Raw genomic sequence first — 19373 nt, 5'->3', positions numbered from 1 at the left:
AAAACCAAAAATTATTACGAGGCGTTTTATGAAATATTTTTATGAACAAGCATTCTTATACGATCTTGCTCAAATTGATTGGGATAAAATTGTTTTAATTCGGACGTTGATTGTGCATGGGAGTATTTTTATGATCATTTTATGTTAATTGTCAATAAGCATGCCCATGAAAAAATTTAGAGTTAAAAATCGTGATAATCCGTGGTTTTCGACTGCCTTACGTGATCTCATTCAAGAGCGGGATGTCGCATGGGCTAAGGCCAGACAAACAAATCTAAGCTCTGATAGGCTGCATTTTAGGCAACTTCGAAATAAATGCACGGTGGCGACCAGAAAAGCTAAATCAGATTATTTCCTTGATAAAACCACAAAAAATGTAACTAATTCTGGGAAGTTTTGGAGGAATATTAAGTACTTAACTGGTAGTAAAACTACAAACCTACCTTCTAGTATAATTAAAGACTCCATTAAAATCGTAGATAAAAAACAAATGCTTAATAGTTTTAATAAAAATTTTATTGCATCGGGATCTTTATTTGAAACAAATAATTATATAAATTCAAACATAGATTTCCTTGAAGCAGAGCGTAATCTATGGCAAAGTGAATTTGCTTTTAAACAAATTATTTGCTCCGATGTCTGTTCTGCTTTAAAAGAACTAGATGTGAATAAATCGCCAGGTCCTGATCATATTGCCCCATTGTTTTTAAAACTAGCGACTGATCTTATTTCTCCCTCACTGACGTATTTGTTTAACCTTTCTTTATTAACAAACAAAATCCCACTGATCTGGAAGTCAGCATTCGTTGTTCCTCTGTTAAAGGGAGGTGATCCTTCTCTAATGGACAATTATAGACCTATATCCAAACTTTGTATCATCTCGAAAATGTTGGAAAAATTAGTAAGTGAGCAATTGACACAGTATTTAAACACTCATAATATTTTGTCTATTAATCAATCCGATTTCAGTAAAGGCCACAGTACGTGTACAGCTGTTTTAAAAGTCTTAAATGATATAGTGGAGTCCTTAGATGATAAGAAACATTGTGCATGTCTTTTTATCGACTTATCAAAGGCCTTTGACACTGTGGATTATGATGTGTTACTAAAAAGACTTCGATCAGTGGGACTATCGGAAACTGTTATTTCATGGTTTAGTTCTTATTTAAAGGGAAGAACCCAATGTGTTCAGGTGGAAGGTTTTCAGTCAGATCCATTGGAGGTCGTTAAGGGAGTCCCTCAAGGATCTGTGCTTGGCCCGTTATTATTTAGCATATATATAAATTGTTTGGATTTTAATATTGAAAATACAAGGTTTCACTTTTATGCAGACGATACAATTATATATTGTTCAGATTCATCTAAGCAACAATCTGTGGCTTTCTTACAGTCTGCTTTCGATATGATACAAAATAGGTTTTGTGCATTAAAGCTGGTCTTAAATGAGAAAAAAACTAAATGTATGTTATTTTCAAATTCCAAAATCTCTACTGAGAATTCAATCTCTCTTTTGACTTTTCAGGGTAATCTGATTACATCAGTATTGGAGTACAAATACCTTGGTATCATTATCGATAACACACTATGTTTTGGGTCACATATTAAATATCTGAGGCAAAAACTTAAGAAAAAATTAGGATTCTATTTTAGAAACAAATCATGTTTCTCATTTAACGTGAGAAAGAAACTAGTGTCTGCTACCTTCTTACCAGTTTTTGATTATGGGGATGTAGTATATCAGCACGCCCCTCTTACCTTCTTGTCTCTCTGGATGCTCTGTACCATGGTGCTTTGAGATTTATAACTGACTGCAGATTTTCGACACACCATTGTGACCTATATAAAATGGTTGGCTGGTCGTCGCTGAGTATTAGAAGGAAAAAGCACTGGTACCAATTGATTTACAAAGCTATATTGGGTTATTTACCCTCTTATCTTTGTTGTCTTATTAAACAGAAGTCACCTGGTAATTACTCATTACGTTCTAAATCGACCTACAATTTGTGTGTGCCTTTTGCCAGAACTAAGATGGGTAAAACCTCTTTTAAATATGCCGCAGCATCGGATTGGAATCTTCTCCAGACTGAGATGAAGTTAAAAGATGTAGTATCTTGTAGTCAATTTAAATATTTATTAGATAATCATCTGAGTAAATTAAGTGTGTGTAAATGTTTTTAACCAGATGCATTTTTTTTTTTTTTTTTATTTACGTAATGAGATCTGATTATGTTTGTGTGTTGTAACTTTGATGTAAAATGTCTGTGTAAACTAAGCTGCTTATCTTGGCCAGGACACTCCCGAAAAGAGATTTTAATCTCAGTGAGTTTTCTTTCCTGGTAAAATAAAGGTTATAGCCTCGGGCTCGAGTGGTCACCGCCCCTGAGCAGGCACCCAACAGACTCGGCGGCTGCTTTCTTCAAAGCCATCGCCGCTCTACACCCGCGGCCGGGCGCTCCCTTCCTGCCGGAATTACATACGGAGCTTGCAAAGTCATGGAGCAGCTCCGTTTTCAGCCAGGACCCGTTCACACGTCTCCACCTCTCTCGCGTCGGTGGGCCGGCGCCACTGAGAGAGGCTACTCCTCCATCCCCGGTCGAGGACTCGGTAGCAGCACACCTTTGTCCGCCCTCCGCGAGATGGCGTTCCAAGCCTGTGCTCCCGTCTAAGGCCTGCAGAGCGACTTCCGCCTATGTTGGCGCGCCTATTCCGCCGCCGGCCAAGCGCATCTGCTCTGCACTCAATGGCGTTTTACAGATCCTACAAGCAGACCTTCTTCGGAGTGGGATGAGAAAGGCAGGCACCCAGAGGCTGTTACTGATCTCTGGCGCGACAGACCTCGCTCTTGGCGCTACCAAAGCTGCAGCCCAAGCTCTAGGGAAGTGCATGGCCTCGCTGACTGTGACCGAGAGACACTTATGGCTAACACTAGCCGACATGGGAGAAGCAGAGCGCTCCACGTTCCTCAACGCACCGCTCTCTCCAACCGGTCTCTTCGGCTCCGCGGTGAGTGGCATTGTTGACCGCTTCTCAGATGTCCAGAAAGCCACCCAAGCCATGAACCTCTTCCTGCGGCGTCGCGCTAAGCTCCTCTGCAGGCCGCTCACGTGATCAGCCTCCTGCACGAGCCTCTTCACAGCGCCCAGTTCAACAATCTCAGACTTCTCAAGCGTCGACAGGGCGGCCGCCCTCGATCGCGCTCAGACAGCCGCCGCAGACCGCCTCCCCAGCGGGCCTCGATCTAAGGTAGCGCTGAAACCCGAGCAGCGAAGTCTTCCTAACTGTGTTGAACAAGCGGCGGCTCAGTCCGCCGCGGCGGACCACTGTCAAAGCTTTACCCCCTGTCAGTCCCCTTCTCTCAGGCTACTACAGTGGTGAATTTAGCAGCCAACAAGCCGGTGACACTGCCCGCTTGCCTGCACTCAAGCGCCGTTTTCACGGCGACCCAAATAAATCTTGTAAAGAGCAAACATGTCTTATGTGTAGAAAAAGTGCCCACAACCCAGTGTTAGCCCCTACACACAAGCATAACACATCCCGTGCCCCTATCAGAGCACGCTCTCATAAAGCGATTCACGAACCGCTCGGCGTCAGAGTCAATGAAAGCCCACAAATGCGTCTGTGCGCCCATTCTCTGCCAGCTCTGTCACACGACCAGCCCTATGTGTAGAAAATGTGCCCACAATCCAGTGTTCACTTCTGCACACAAGCACTGCATGTCTCGTGTCCCCACCAGAGCACGCTCACATAAAGCGATTACTGAACCGCTCGGCGCTAGAGTCAATAAATCGCCCGCAAATGCGTCGTGGCGCCCATTCTCTGCCGGCTCTGTTACACGGCCAGCAACCATTCCTCTGTGTGTAAGTCCGTGCCCATGACTATGCTTGCGCATCACGTAACAGATGTGACTCTTTCCCCATTCATTCCAATCGGAAGTCACTCACAAAACAGCCTGTTCATGCTGTCTGCGAGCAATCATGCATGAACACACTAAGCAGCTCACACATTTTGTTCAGCTCTGTGTGCGGCAATCAGAGCGAATTGGCCATTCACCCTCTAGCGTTACGCTTCAAAGCGTGGGAAGCTATTCCAGGGATATCCAAGTGGGTGTTAAGCACAATACAACAGGGCTATTTGCTACAGTTCGATCGCCGCCCCCTCGCTTCAGAGCGGCTCGAAACCACTGTGAACACGGAAGCAGCGTGCATGCTTCGTTCAGAAATAGCAAGCCTTCTGTGCAAAAGGGCCATAGAAAAAGTGCCACCCTCTCTGAGCGAGTCGGGGCTTTACAGCCGTTATTTTCTTGTTCCCAAGAAAGACGGCGGCCTCAGACCCATATTAGATCTCAGGGTTTTGAACAAGGTGCTTGCAAAAGACCGTTCAAAATGCTTACAATCAGGAAACTCCTCGCGCATGTGCGCCAGGGGACTGGTTTATTTCTCTCGATCTGAAAGATGCATACTTTCAGATTCAGATAAATCCCGTCACAGGCCATTCTTGAGATTACGCCGGCGGCCAGGTTTATCAATACACCGTCCTTCCGTTCGGCCTGTCCTTAGCACCCGTACTTTCACGAAGTGCATGGATCTGGCGCTCGCACCCCTCTTGAGTCAGGGTTTGCGAATTCTGAACTATTTGGACGACTGGCTGATTATGGCTCAGTCACATATGGAGCTTCTGTCTCACAGAGCAGTTCTCCTCAGCCATCTGAACAGTTTGGGTCTTGCAGTCAATTGGACCAAGAGCTCACTACAGCCCAGTCAGACCATTTCCTTCCTGGGAATAGAACTAGACTCCGTGGCAATGGCGGCTCGCTTATCTACACAGCGCGCACGCCGTGTTCAGCGACTAGCGCATCTTTTCAGATGAACAGCCTCACGCCTCTGAAGAAATTCCAGAGAGTGCTAGGTTACATGGCCTCAGCCGCAGCAGTACTTCAGCTGGGTTTACTGCACATCGCCCGCTTCAGCATTGGCTAAACACCGCAGCGTCTCGCCGGGCTTGGGCCACAGGCCGCCAGCCCATCAAGGTGACTCAGACCTGCATATCAGCTCTGCAGCCCTGGACAGTGGCCGAATGGTATCAGCGGGGAGTGACAATGGGAGCTGTATCTCGCCGAAAAGTCATCTCGACAGGCAGCGTCCAACACGGGTTGGGGCGCGGTCTCGCGAGGGCTCTCCGGTTTTCGGCCTATGGTCAGTTCAGGAAAAGCTCCTTCACATAAATTGTCTGGAAATGATAGCGGTCGAGTACGCGCTCGTGCGCTTTCTCCCGGTCATTCAGGGTCACCACGTCCTGGTCCGTTCGGACAACAGATCTGTGGTATCCTACCTAAACCGTCAGGGCGGTGTCAGATCCAGGAACCTCTTCCATCTGACAAAACGCATACTGAGTTGGTCCCAGTGCCACCTGCGCTCGCTGAGGGCGACGCGCGTGCCAGGCCACCTGAGCGGCGGCCCGGACAGACTGTCCAGAGACAATATTCCCCCAGGGAATGGTCCCTGCACGCTCAAACAGTCCAGACGTTATGGCACCTATTCGGCAGAGCAGAGATAGACCTCTTTAGCGTCCAAAGAGAACTCTCACTGCCCAGTATTTTTCTCGAGCGAGGACGCGCTGGCCCAGGACTGGCCCAGGCGCCCGCTTTCGCCTTCCCTCCCGTCTCGCTATTGCCACAGGTAATGCAGAGGATCAGGAAACGCGTCACTTGGTGCTCCTCATAGCCCCGCGTTGGGAGAATCAGACATGGTTCCCGGAGCTTACGCAGCTGTCACTGACAGCGCCGTGGCCCATCCCAGTGAGAGCAGATCTCCTCTCTCAAGCTCGCGGCACAATCTGGCATCCCCACCCAGAGCTGGGGCTGCATGCGTGGGTGATCAACGACTACCCGTCGCTCTGCCAGAAGGAGTAATAAACACCATCATACACGCTAGAGCCCCTTCCACGAGAAGACTCTATGCGTCAAAATGGTCTGTGTTCTCAAAATGGTGCACCGACAGAGACCTGGACCCACGGACATGTGGGGTGTACGTCGCTGCTCGTATTTCTACAAGAGCTGCTGGATGAGGGCAGATCCCCATCCACGCTCAAAGTGTATGTGGCGGCCGTTGCGGCGTTAAGCTGAACCCCTGCACGGCCAGTCATGGGGTAAAAGCGAGCTGGTCATCCGCTTCCTCAGGGGAGCTAGAAGGATGAACCCCGCGCCCCCATCGGTTCCTATCTGGGATCTTTCTATAGTTCTCGAAACTATGAAAGCCCCCTTTCGAACCACTTCAATCCGTGGATTTGAAATACCTTTCACTCAAAACCGTTTTCTGACTGCCCTGTCATCAGTCAAGCGTGTGGGAGACCTTCACGCGCTGTCTGTCAGCTGCGTGTCTTGAGTTTGGACCAAGTGACTCCAAGGTCATTTTAAAGCCTAGACACGGCTATGTTCCCAAGGTGATCGGTACTCCTTTCAGAGCACAGGTCATTTCCCTATCGGCGCTGCCAGCACCGGATAGCGAACGCGACGCCAATCTCCTTTGCCCGGTCAGAGCACTGAGATTGTATACTGCACGCTCCGCTGCTTTCAGGCGCTCCGAGCAGCTTTTCGTTTCGTTCGAGGGCGCACCAAAGGTCTCGCCGCCTCGAAACAGACACTATCTAGATGGATAGTGGGCGCTATTGCTGCTGCATACGGCGTCAAAGACCTGCCATGCCCGTTGGGCATTAGGGCTCACTCCACTAGAGGCATGGCATCCTCGTGGGCATGGTCCAGCGGAATTTCCATTCACGACATATGTGTGGCAGCGGGATGGACTTCCCCTCCACCTTTGTCAGATTTTACAATATGGAAGTGCCCGCTCTGCAGGCAAAACTACTAGCGGTTTAATACGCTACAGCTCCCCTGGTGAGCTGCACTGATGGGACACATTCCACACAGACCGGCACCGCCGCTCTGTCGTTCCGTCCTACTATGTGCTTATGTATTACACAATCAATGACCCGCATTCTTGCCGGCCAAATATTATTTCCCCACTCATAAGGGCTCCCCGGGTCCCCCTTAATTCCCTGGGGCTTATACAGTGGATGCTTGGCGCGCACGGCGTTGACAATGGGTTCCGTAGCGTAAGCTAGCTTACGCATATCTGAGAGAACCTCTCGTAAGAGAACGTATCGGTTACCTAACGTAACCTCGGTTCTCTCTAGATGAGGGAGCAGTATTGCGTAGCCGGCCGTGCTTCGCGCCACGGCGACTTTTAAGCTTCAGTCAATGAAAACCAGGGTTCCAGCCTCACGAACTACGCTTATATGCACTCTAGTCACGCCCTTTTGGCGGGCTTTGATGCAGTGAGCCGCGGACGCCTCTCATTGGATGCGAGTTCGCCCAAGCTCGTCTATAGGCTGCAGCAGTTGCCGCAGAGCAACCTATGAGCTCGCTAGCTAGCCCGCTCAAGGTCTGCAGCTGCCGCACTGCGTTGACAATGGATACAAAAATTAAGGATAATTTTTTGGCTTCAATATCTCAGAAAAGATGAATCTTTCCCGTAGCGTAAGCTAGCTTACGCAATACTCGTTCCCTCATCTAGAGAGAACCGAGGTTACGTTAGGTAACCGATACGGTTTAGTTTTAAAACTGAATGATATCAACATTGAACATTTATTATATATTTTTTTATTAATTAGAAGATGAATTCCATGTAGGGATACATGCAGTAGTCCCAACAAGCATTTTCTTATTTTAAATGAAACTGTGTTTTTTTAGTTGGTAGATCTTATTGAGTTGGTCATTTAAAAGTAGATCATCACACAAAAAATTGTGGGCACACCTGCTCTACAAAATAACTCCAGCCAATTGGCGGAACAAACGCAAAGAGCATGTAGACTCATCCATAAAACTGTCCTGAAGTTGTGACACTCTACAAAATAAACTCCAGCCGCTAGGCGGAACAGGCAGAAAGAATGTGTAGATTCATCCATAAAACTGTCTTGAAGGTGTGTTACTCTACAAAATGAACTCCAGCCGCTAGGTAGAACTAGCACAAAAAGGCGTACAGATTCCTCAAACAGTCAAGTGAATGTTCAGTGAGCCGGTCCACTCGGCTACAACATGAGTACAACACGATGAATCACTCACTACATTGATTTTATGAATGACACTGCTTGCTGTGGGCATGTGAATGTTTTATAGCCATCCTTAGCATATATTCTCAATTTGGCAGGGAATATCAGTGCAAAAGCGACCTTCCGTTGATGTAAAAGTTTCTTGCATTCCTTGAATCGATCACGTTTCTCTCTTGTCGAGTTTGCAAACTCTGGGGACAAGAAAATGCTGTGGTTCTTCCAAGGAAGCCTTCCTTTCCTCCTCGCCTCACGTAACACAAGCTCTTTATTGGAGGATCCCAGAATTGATCGGGACCTGTCTCCCTCGGCACCCTGTGAGCTCACTAGATTTCCAGTTTATGGCCTTCTATGTTGAGCAGATTCAGAAAGAGTCCATCCAGGAATTTCACCACATCCTGTCCCTCTACTCCCTCTGGAACATCTGCGATATGGACATTATTCTGCCGGCTTCTCAAAGACATTCTCCAAATCCACCTTGGTTGCTAGCGGATTAGAAGATAATTCCCTCTCCAATGACTCCAGGTAATCAATCCATTTCTCGACATCCCCCACTTTTGTAACCTCATCAGTGAACTTCGCCTCCATAAAGGTGATCGATCAACCTATCACAGCAAGATCCTCCAAGTTAGCAATGACCTTCATCAACATTACCGACATGTTCAGCATCTCCAGCTGCATTTTCCGCAGCTCTCAGACCAAGTTGACTCCCAGGCCCGCAGCCTGCTCGGGGGAATCAGCTTGAGCACGTAAGTGTCTTTTAATGTCTCCAGAACCATTCTTTGACATATATATATATATATATATATATATATATATATATATATATATATATATATATACATTTGAAGTCAGAAGTTTGCATACAACTAATTTTTTAACCACTCCACAGATTTCATTTTAGCAAACTATAGTTTTGGCACATCGTTCAGGACATCTACTTCATGCATGACACAAGTAATTTTTCCAACAATTGTTAACAGACAATTGCTTCACTTTTAATTGACTATATCACAATTCCAGTGTGTCTAAGTTAACTGTGCTTTTAAGCAGCTTGGAAAATCCCAGAAAATTATGTCAAGCCTTTAGGTAATTTGCCAATTAGCTTCTGATAGTTTTCTGATAGATGTATTTTAAGGCCTACCTTCAATCTCAGTGCCTCTTTACTTGACATCATGGGAAAATCAAAAGAAACTAGCCAAGGCCTCAGAAAAAATATTGTGCACCTCCACAAGTCTGGTTCATGAGTGTCTTGAGGCGTGGTGCAATAGGGCGTGGGGCATGAGAGGCTCGCGGGGTGGAGCCAAGGTGGAGTAGTAGGGATGGAGGTGGGCCTGGACCGTGGAGCAGAGGCTGGCCTGGAGCGGTGAGCAGAGGTTTAATTGTGACATGGCATGGAGCAGACTGCGGTTTGGCTGTGACATGGCATGGAGCATTCTGGAGCTTGGCAGAGACATGGCATGGAGTAGACTGTGGCGTGGCTGTGACATGGCACGGAGCAGGCTGAGGCATGGCTGTGACATGGCATGGAGCAGGCTGAGGCGTGTCTGTGACATGGCACGAAGCAGGCTGAGTTGTGGCTGTGACATGGCATGGAGCAGGCTGAGGCGTGACTGTGACATGGCAATCATTATATTCCAATATTCGGCCTATGGGCATTGTGCAATATCTCATCTGGGTACAGTGCTTATTTTGCAATGTTCATTAGTGTGACGTGTGAAATGCTGGGTTAGTGTGTGTGTGTATGCACGGCCGATTTGGTTTGAAGTGTTTCTTGCAGTGTTGGAGTGTTTGTATGTGAACAATATCTATTTACTCACTGTATTCTATGTATTAGGAGATTTTATATCCTGTAACTCATTTACTATGAGACTTTTATTCACTGTGATTTATTTATTGTAGATTCGTTCACTGCTACCTGGGTTTTCTAGCTTTGGTAGTCAAATTGTTTGATAGAGCTTCCCCTAGGGGTCACATTTGGCATAATCGGCAGGATCGAATTGGGACCGGTGTAAACTTGTGAATTTTCTTGTGGTATATGTACCTTTTTTTTATGTTTTCTTTTTTTTGGTGGTAATAACCAAGGTTATATTGATTACAGGAAAAACAGTGGCTGAGGAAAGGTTCGGGACGACGACGCTGTAAGCAATAAGTGGTTTGTGTTTAACATTTAACTGTCTCCTCTGTCTTGTTTTTTTATTCGGCCCGAACATCATAGGTCATGGAAGACCAGGACAGACTCTTAACTGAGCAGATCCTACAACTTCAAGCAGACAATGAGAGACTTCGGCAGGGAAATGTAGTGCCCCCAGTGGCTACAGATCAGGGAGAGTCGAGTCGGTCAGTGCCAGATTCATCTGGTATGAGGTATGTCTATGTCCCAAGAGAACGTAAATACCCCAAGTTTTTTGGTAGTCTAGGTCCAGAATGTCCTCCCGTGGAGGAATGGGTTGAAGAGGTTCGTAAATGCTTACAGGCTAGACATATGTCCCTCAGCGAACAGGCATATTTTGTATATGATCTTCTTGAGGGGGAGGCTAAATTGGAGATTAAACTTCGTCCAGCTACTGATAGGGCTGGCCCGGAGAGAATTTGTTCAATATTATTAGAGACCTTTGGCTGTGCACACTCTTACATTGAGGCCCAACAAAGGTTTTTCCAATGAGGGAGAAACGTTGCTTGAATTTTCCCATTCATTAATGGTTCTAATGGAAATTTGTCAGCATAAAAATTCAAATGGTATTTCTAACCCTGATTCGGTTCTCCGGGATCAGTTTGTGGAAAATGTTAGAGAAAAAATGTTGCGCAGAGAATTAAAACAATTTATTCACGTCAATCCTGGCTCGCAGTTCTTGGACGTGCGTAGGGAATCATTTCGTTGGGCTGACGATGGGGAGGGGGCCCGCCCAGTGCGTGCTAGGGCTTTCTCTTGTGATGCTAGTTCCGGGGTGGTAGGGGAATGGAGAGCGGAGACCCAGGCCGTAGCTGCAAAATCAAACGATGAATTGGCTGAACTTAAAGATTGTTTGCGTAGGCAACAAACTCAATTGGACACCATTCTAAAACATTTGTCCTCTGGACCAGTGAATTCCAATCCCAACAGTAGGCCAAGTAATCCACCTCGGCGATATAGATTTGCCCTTTGATTTCCTCTGCGTTTATAGAACCAGGAGAGGTATGGTGGCAGTTGCCACCGGATTTGCTCATTCCTAGTTCTTTACTCCCCATGGGAGATGGCACAGTTGATGTGCCGGTAGTCAATGTGGGAAATAAGGCCACGTACCACCTTGGGTCAATTACATATGATCGAGGTACGTTCTGCTAATAAGCCCATTTGTTTTCAGGGAGAAGATGGTAAGCAGGGCCCTTTTGCTTTTATTCAGTCTATGGAGGTCACCACCTCTCACCTCCCTGGTATCGCCAACACTACCTGGCCTAACTTGACAGACTTTGAGCAGCAAGAGGCCAAATCTTCATTTCAAAAGCATAGTGCAGCTTTTAGTCGGGGGCAAGGGGAGGTGGGTTGTACAGACCTTATTGAACACGAAATTCCATTAGTGGATGAGATACCGGTGCGGCAACGCTACCGTAGATTGCCACCGTTGCAGTATGATGTCATGAAGACACATATTCAAGAGTTGTTGGAACAGGGAGTGGTAAAACCTAGCTGTAGTCCTTATTCTTCACCCATTGTTGTAGTTCAAAAGAAGAATGGGTCTATCCGTTTATGTGTTGATTATAGACAATTAAATGCGAAGACTAGAAAAGATGCCTTTCCATTGCCTCGGATTGAGGAATCTTTGGATGCCCTTTCAGGTGCTTGCCTTTTCTCCACTCTTGATCTGGCTAGTGGTTATAATCAGGTGCCTGTGGCAAAAAAGGACCGGGCAAAAACAGCATTTTGCACCCCATTTGGTCTCTTTGAGTTTCAGAGGATGCCATTTGGATTGTGCAACGCACCAGGAACTTTCCAGAGGCTAATGGAAAGGATATTTGGTGATCAGCGTTTCCATACCCTTCTTTTGTATTTGGACGATGTGGTGGTATTTTCATCCACGTTCCAGCAACATCTGGAACGACTGGAACTCGTGTTGGGCAGGTTGACCTCCCATGGCCTCAAGCTTAACTTGGGGAAGTGCCATTTCTTTCAGTCTGAGGTAAAGTTCTTAGGTCACATTATTTCAGCTTCGGGAGTCGCAACTGACCCGGACAAAATCAGTGCAGTCAGGGACTGGAAAGTACCAGCTACCGTCACAGAATTGCGCTCTTTCCTTGGGTTTGCGTCATACTATAGGCGCTTTGTAGAGGGCTTTGCAAAATATGCAGCCCCTCTGCATAAGTTGGTAGCAAAACTACAGCCAGCTCCAAAGAAGAAACGAGCAAGGTTCAATGCCTTTTTGCGGGACCACTGGGACTGGGGCTGTGAAAAGTCTTTTGATACACTAAAAAAAAAGCTGATAAGTGCACCTGTTTTGGGCTACGCAGACTTCAGCAAGCCTTTTGTTCTTGAGGTTGAAGCGAGTGGGCTCGGGCTGGGCGCCGTTTTGTCCCAAGAGTAGGGGGAGGGACAGCGGCGGCCAGTAGCTTATTCAAGTAGGGGGTTGCGACCAACAGAACGAAATATGAACAATTATTCAGCCATGAAGCTTGAGCTGTTGGCCCTTAAGTGGGCCGTAACACACAAATTTTGAGATTATCTTTTAGGCATAAGGTTCATTGTTTTGACTGATAACAACCCCCTCTGTTATTTGCAGACGGCCAGATTGGGGGCAGTAGAGCAACGCTGGGCGGCACAGCTGGCTCTCTTTGATTTCAAAATTGAGAACCGGCTCCAGATTCTATCGAAGCGGTAGCCCCAGGAATCTCTGTCCCTATGGAGATCAAAGGTATTTTGGCAACTCGCCTTTCTGGGCCTGTTAACATCCAGGTCATAGATGCCTCCCCAGTAAGAACTAGGGCTGATCTTCAGCTCCTCCAGTCATAGGATCCGGTGCTAAGGGCCTTTCTAGCTTACTGGAAGAGAGGTACTCCCCCCACAGCACTGGAAATGGCCAAAGAGTCCCCTGCTGTGGTAGAACTTGTGCGTCAGTGGACTAACGTACAGGAACATGGTGGTGTTCTTTACCGGCAAAGTAATGTCCCTGGTGGTAGTGTAAAAGTAATGCAGCTGTTGTTGCCTCAGCTGCTACGTGAGGAAGTTTTGACCACTTTACACAATAATCATGGACACCAGGGGGTGGAAAGGACAACCATACTCGTTCGTCAGCATTGTTATTGGCCCTTTATGCACAAAGACATCAAGTGCTGGTGCCGAGAATGTCAACGATGTTTAGTGGCAAAAGCGGTGCAGCCGAAGCTAAGAACGTTCATGGGTAGTCTTCTTGTGTCCAGGCCTTTAGAAATTCTAGCTCTTGACTTCACCATATTGGAAAAGTCTAGTGATGGAAAAGAAAATCTTTTGGTTGTAACCGATGTGTTCTCCAAATTTGTTCAAGCTTATCCCACCGGGGACCAAAAGGCCACGACTGTAGCACGGGTTCTTACTGAACAGTGGTTTTATACCTATGGAGTCCCACAACGCATTCATACAGATCAGGGTCGCCAATTCGAGGGGGAGTTGTTTCAGCGGCTGTGTCAACTATATGGTATTCATAAGTCCCGTACTAGTCCTTACCACCCTGCAATGGACAATGCGAGCGATTTAATTGCACGCTTCACGATTTGCTCCGTACTTTGCCCGCCGAAAAGAAGAAAAGGTGGCCACAACACTTGCCTCATGTGCTGCTTGCATATAATACTACGGCCTATCAGTCAGCTGGGTTTTCACCATATGAACTAATGTTTGGGGCCCATCCTCGCCCTCGACTCGCTCTTGGGTACAGTCGAACTCCCATTGGAATTGACCGCAGAGGAGTGAGTTCGAGAACATCAGGAGCATCTCTCTGTAGTTTATCTGCAGGCTCGGACCAATCTTGAGGCAGCAGCCAAGCAGCGAGCAAAGCATCAAGCTGTTCCTCTGCCCATTTTTCCACCAGGTACATTAGTGTACCGCCGGAGCCACCCGCTTGTTCGTCACAAAATTCATGACCATTGGGACCATGTAGAGTATGAGGTGGTTTGGATGAGGTTGGCACCCTTTATAAAATCAGACCAAGGGACCAGCAGGGTCCAGAAAAGAACATTCATAGGCAAGAGTTGCGTCCCCTTCCTGTCGACCCCTGTCCATTTCAGTCTACATCTGAAAATGCAGAGTCCAAGTTAGACCAGTTTGATCTGGTATCGGAGGACTCAAACAGTAGTGTGAATGAAGATGATGATTTGGCACTATTGGTAGCCCTAGACACTCCTTGGCTAGATGGGCCGATTAGTTGCGTCCCCACTGCGGCTGGTGATCAGCCACCTCCAACTTCTGTGCAACAGGAGCAGACCCCACAGGGTTTGTCTGTAGAACATACTCCAGGAGCTGAAGTGCCAATGCCTGAATGAGAGTTTGTGCCAAGGCGGACCAGTAGAACAACAGCAGGCCATCATTCAAACCCCTATAACCTCCCATGCACATTAACCGAACGATCATCCGGAGATGAACATGGGGGAGCTCATTTAACTGTTAGCTCCCATAATGTTGTTTTTAGGCCCTGGTTGTAGTATTTTTACCATCTGTCACCGAGACGGTGACATTTTGGGGGCGGTGAATGTAGTGGGCAGGGTGGTTGAGATGGTAAATGTGCATTTAAGACCTGCTCACTGGCACTGATTAATCGGATCAGGTGGCATAAGTGGCGTGTCCCTTTAAATTTGTCGTGAGACATGGACAGAAAAACATTAGTGCGGTGTGAGTTGAAGAGTGAGCCTCTTGGTGTATCAGCTGGGCAAACGGGAGAATGTGAGTCTTTTTGAAGGGTTACGCCTATTTTTAACACTAAACTCATAAAGCGCCTAACACCGCCCATTGTTTGTTTGTAGCTCGGTCTGGTGTCTGCATGTATGGTGGCCAGTAACTGGTACACACAGTTACGAGTCCATAGAAACGTGCTTGCATAATAGCGAGTAGTGATTCTATACGGGTTTGCAGTAACGTAAGTTTACTAACCTTTTTTTCTCTTTTAGATTTAATGTGTAATGTTGAGCGTTGATTGTTTCTTTTTTTCTGATATTGCCTATGAATAGAAGCAACACTGGAGAGAGTGTGCACCGTTATTAGTCACTCATACTGTTTAACTTTATTGCTACGGGGCATGTAGCTCTAATTCATCTAGGCTGGTGTCCAAAGAAAAAAACGTAAGTTCATCCAATTCCTTTTTTTGTCATAATTTTTTAATCAGAGGTTTAAGATTGTTATAAAATGTTACGATGCTGTCAAATGTCGCATCATAAACCATTTATGCTCGTGATTACAGGAGGATTGCCTTCGTCTGTCTAACTAGTCACTGTTTATCCTGGGTTCAATTATTCTGTGTTACTTTTTATTTTTCTGTGTGTTGTGGAGATCGACCGCCACCATTCTGTGATGACCTGGACCTAGGTGGGCCTAGGGCGGAGTCATGCTAGTGGTAGCCTGTTAATTTAAATGTTTAGTTTTTTGTGTCTGTTTGGCAATCATTATATTCCAATATTCGGCCTATGGGCATTGTGCAATATCTCCTTTGGGTACAGTGCTTATTTTGCAATGTTCATTAGTGTGACGTGTGAAATGCTGGGTTAGTGTGTGTGTATGCACGGTCGATTTGGTTTGAAGTGTTTCTTGCAATGTTGGAGTGTTTGTATGTGAACAATATCTATTTACTCACTGTATTCTATGTATTATGAGATTTTATATCCTGTAACTCATTTAATATGAGACTTTTATTCACTGTGATATATTTATTGTAGAATCGTTCACTGCTACCTACGGGGAACATTTGCCTGTTCTGATTGCCAATCAGTATATTATTGTGTTTAATAAAATGTATATTTGAGTACATCAGTCCCATTGCTGTTCCTTCATCGGACATAACCTGCCTAAAATAGTTTAAAGGGGAGCGCTTTTTGGGTTTCTAGCTTTGGTAGACAAATTGTTTGATAGAGCGCCCCCTAGGGGTCACATATATATCGACATAAACCAGAAAGGCTGCTCAGCAAAAAAGCTACTGCTCCAAAACCACCATTAAAAAAGCCAGACTACAGTTTACAAGGGCACATGGGGACAAAGATCTTCCTTTTTGGAGAAAAGTCTTTTGGTCTTATGAAACAAATTTTGAACTGTTTGGCCATCATGACCATCGTTATGTTTGGAGGAAAAACAGTGAGGCTTGCAAGCTGAAGAACACCATCCCAACCGTGAATCATGGGGGTGGCAGCATCATGTTGTAGGGGTGCTTTGCTACAGAAGGGACTGGTGCACTTCCCAAAATAGATGGAATCACGAGGAAGGAAATATCTGTGGATATTTTGAAGCAAAATCTTAAGACATCTGCCAAGAAGTTGAAGCTTGGTTGCAAATGGGTCTTCCAAATGGACAATGACCCCAAGCATACCTCCAAAGTTGTGGCAAAATGGCTTAAGGACAACAAGTCAAGGTACTGGAGTGACCATCATAAAGCCCTGACCTTCTTTGATAACCTCCATGAAGAGTTTTTTCGCTCATGGAGGAACCCCTAAAAAATAAATAAATATATATATATATATATATATATATATATATATATATATATATTTTCTTCCGTGTTCACATACCCTCGGCGTCATTATATTTGACCATCGTGGGTGCTGAGGCACGGGGTATTCAGTGATGCCGCCGGTCGAAGAGACGCTTGCGGGCTATCTCTCGCCGGGCTCGGCATCGTCACTTAAGAAGCCCTCTCTCCCCTCAAAGCCTTGTAGGACAACCTCCACTTTAGTGGGAAGGGCTTATCAAGCAGCAGGTCAGGCTGGTGCTGCTCTGCACACCATGCTGTTTTACGGGCGTACCAGAATGACCTCCCGGACGACCTGAGTGTGGGTTCTGCGCTTGATGAGCAAGCCTCAGACCCGCCTCAGTCCTGTCTGAACGGAGGCTCAAAAGCAAAGCGTGGCGAGTCGTGCTCCTCCTCCCAGGGATTGGGGATCCTCCTCCCTCGCCAGCCCCCGAAGCAAGACCTCAGGGCTATCATTTCTAGTAAGAGAAAACCCTGACGGTCTTGCGCCTAGATTAGGGGGTAGCTCCCCTCGGGACGGGGCACGTGCTTCACTTCACCCCTCCCGGTACCCCCTCGAAGCCCCTCCATTCCCGCCACCTCTTGGTGTTTCGGGTTGCAGAGGCTTCCGTCAAAATTGGGTGTTTTCGCTGTTCCTGCATTTTATTCAGGATGCGAAACACCCGACAACCCCTCAACAGGAAGTGTTCAAATATAATACCCATCTCAGAGATCCTGGCAGCGTGGAAACTTCTGCCGGATATATTCTTTTCTGTGGGTCTTATAAGGGCGTCAGGATTTAATCACTCGCCGCTTTTCCGTGTTTCAACGGCGTGTTCTCACTACCGTAAGCCGGATTTCTTTTTTGTAAAAACAAAAAACTCAATCTCCTGGTTAAAGGGGCCATGGTATGTGTTCCCCTTCCAGAGAGAGAGTTAGGTTATTACACTAAATACTTCCTGTTTCCCATGGAGGGTGAGGGGTGGCGTCTGGCTTAGATCTTAAAGCTTGAACTACCTGTGGGTGTTCAAGTCCAAGATGATGCCTGTCAAGGCGGTCATGTCTCAAGCCCTACAACTCGTTTGGCTGGTCACCATCGATCTTATGACACACTTCTATACTTCATTTAGAAGTTCTGCCACAACATGGAAAGTTCCTGAGGTTCACTTCCGGGGGCGAAGTCTTCCAGGGTCAGGTTCTTTCACTCAGCCTAGCCCTTTTTACCCGCACATTCACAATGCATGATGTAGCGCTGGCTCCTTGCGACTCCGGGGCATCTGCATTCTGAATTATGTAGATGACTGGCTGATCCTAGCGCAGTTCCAGGAACTGGCAGTTCAGCACAGGGACATCATCTTAGCTCATCTGTTTCTCTGGGGTTGAGGCTCAACACCAAGAAAAGCGTCCTCTCTCCCACTCAGAACACTGTCTATCGGGGCAATTGTCTCCCGCTAGTATTGAGTCCATTCAGATCACCCTGAGCAAAGTCAGGCTAGGTCAAGGTTGCACTGTTATCAGTATCAACGATTTCCAGGTCTCAGGGCGAACGCGTCCACGGTGATCCCTCTGGACCTTCTGCTCATGAGACAGTTTTTGTTGTGGCCAAAAGCCAGGGGATTTCTTCCAAGGGCCAAAACCCCTAGGCTAAATAGGGTTACGCACCTCAGGCTTCGTTCCCTTTCTATGTGGTTCAGACCCCGGTTTTCTGCCTTGGGTCCCACTCTAAATGCATCTTGTTGTCGCAGGCTGCTAACGACAGACGCCTCCCTGATGGGCAGGGTAGCGGCCTTAAGTGGTCATCCAGCTTAAGGGGATAGGAGGGTCGTCAGCTCGGTTGTCACAGTCACTGTCTCGGGTTGATGGCTGTATTTCTGGCCCTGAAATACCTCCTCCTGAGGCTGCCATGTCTTGGTGCGGGTGGACAATACAGCGGTAGCCTCTTACATAAATCATCAAGGAGACCCACGTTCTCGTCAGCTGTATTCTGACACGTTGGGTTCTCCTTAGGGCCCAGGGCAAGCTCCTGTCACTCAGGTCAGTTATATCCCTGGATGCCCGTATATGGGAGCAGATTTACTGTCCAGACAGAAAATACCAACGGGGGAGTTAAGAACTCCACCCTAAGGTAGTAGTTACCCAGAGTTCGCCAGCAAGGGTTTTTGCCTCTTACTGATAGCACCGCGCTGGCCGAACAGGGCTTGGTTCTCGGAGCTAATCTCTTCCCTCGACGGTTCGCCTTGGGCGATTCCGAAAAGGAAGGATCTTCTATCTCAGGCACAGGGCAATATTTCATCCCTGCCCCAAATTGTGGAATCTTTCATGTTTGGCCCCTAAGGGTACCAACTGAAGGACACAGGGCTCTCTCCTGAGGTTATCGAGACCTTTATAAATGCCGGGCTTTTTCCACTTGGAACAAGTTTGGGTGAGATCTTTGGGCAGAAGAGGACCTCTTCGCCTCTATGAATAGCACAATGTCTCCTCTACTTCTCCCTGAAATCACCCAGCCCCCTTGGGTCTGGACGTGAAGACACATACATGACCCAGAATGCGTCTGTATGCATTTCTTTCCCCGGTTTCTCTGCTCCCGGGAGTCTTGGCGATGTTCACCAGCAAGGGTCTTGC

General features: G+C 46.9%; 1 protein-coding gene and 1 pseudogene across 1 annotated transcript in view; one reads left to right on the top strand and one right to left on the bottom strand.

Annotated features, from left to right (window-relative positions):
* LOC127646395 (septin-9-like) overlaps positions 1–8845 on the top strand; it is a 121381-nt gene extending 112536 nt beyond the window's left edge. Inside the window, exon 10 of the mRNA XM_052129987.1 lies at positions 8693–8845. Within this exon, the coding sequence (XP_051985947.1) occupies positions 8693–8845 (153 nt within the window). The remainder of the gene's footprint in view (positions 1–8692) is intronic.
* The window catches only part of LOC127646988 (trinucleotide repeat-containing gene 6C protein-like), a 551486-nt pseudogene that overhangs the window by 363684 nt on the left and 168429 nt on the right, over positions 1–19373 (bottom strand).

The sequence above is a fragment of the Xyrauchen texanus genome, chromosome 7 (assembly GCF_025860055.1).
Source record: "Xyrauchen texanus isolate HMW12.3.18 chromosome 7, RBS_HiC_50CHRs, whole genome shotgun sequence".
Lineage (NCBI taxonomy): Eukaryota > Metazoa > Chordata > Actinopteri > Cypriniformes > Catostomidae > Xyrauchen > Xyrauchen texanus.
This window is presented reverse-complemented; position numbering and strand designations above follow the sequence as displayed.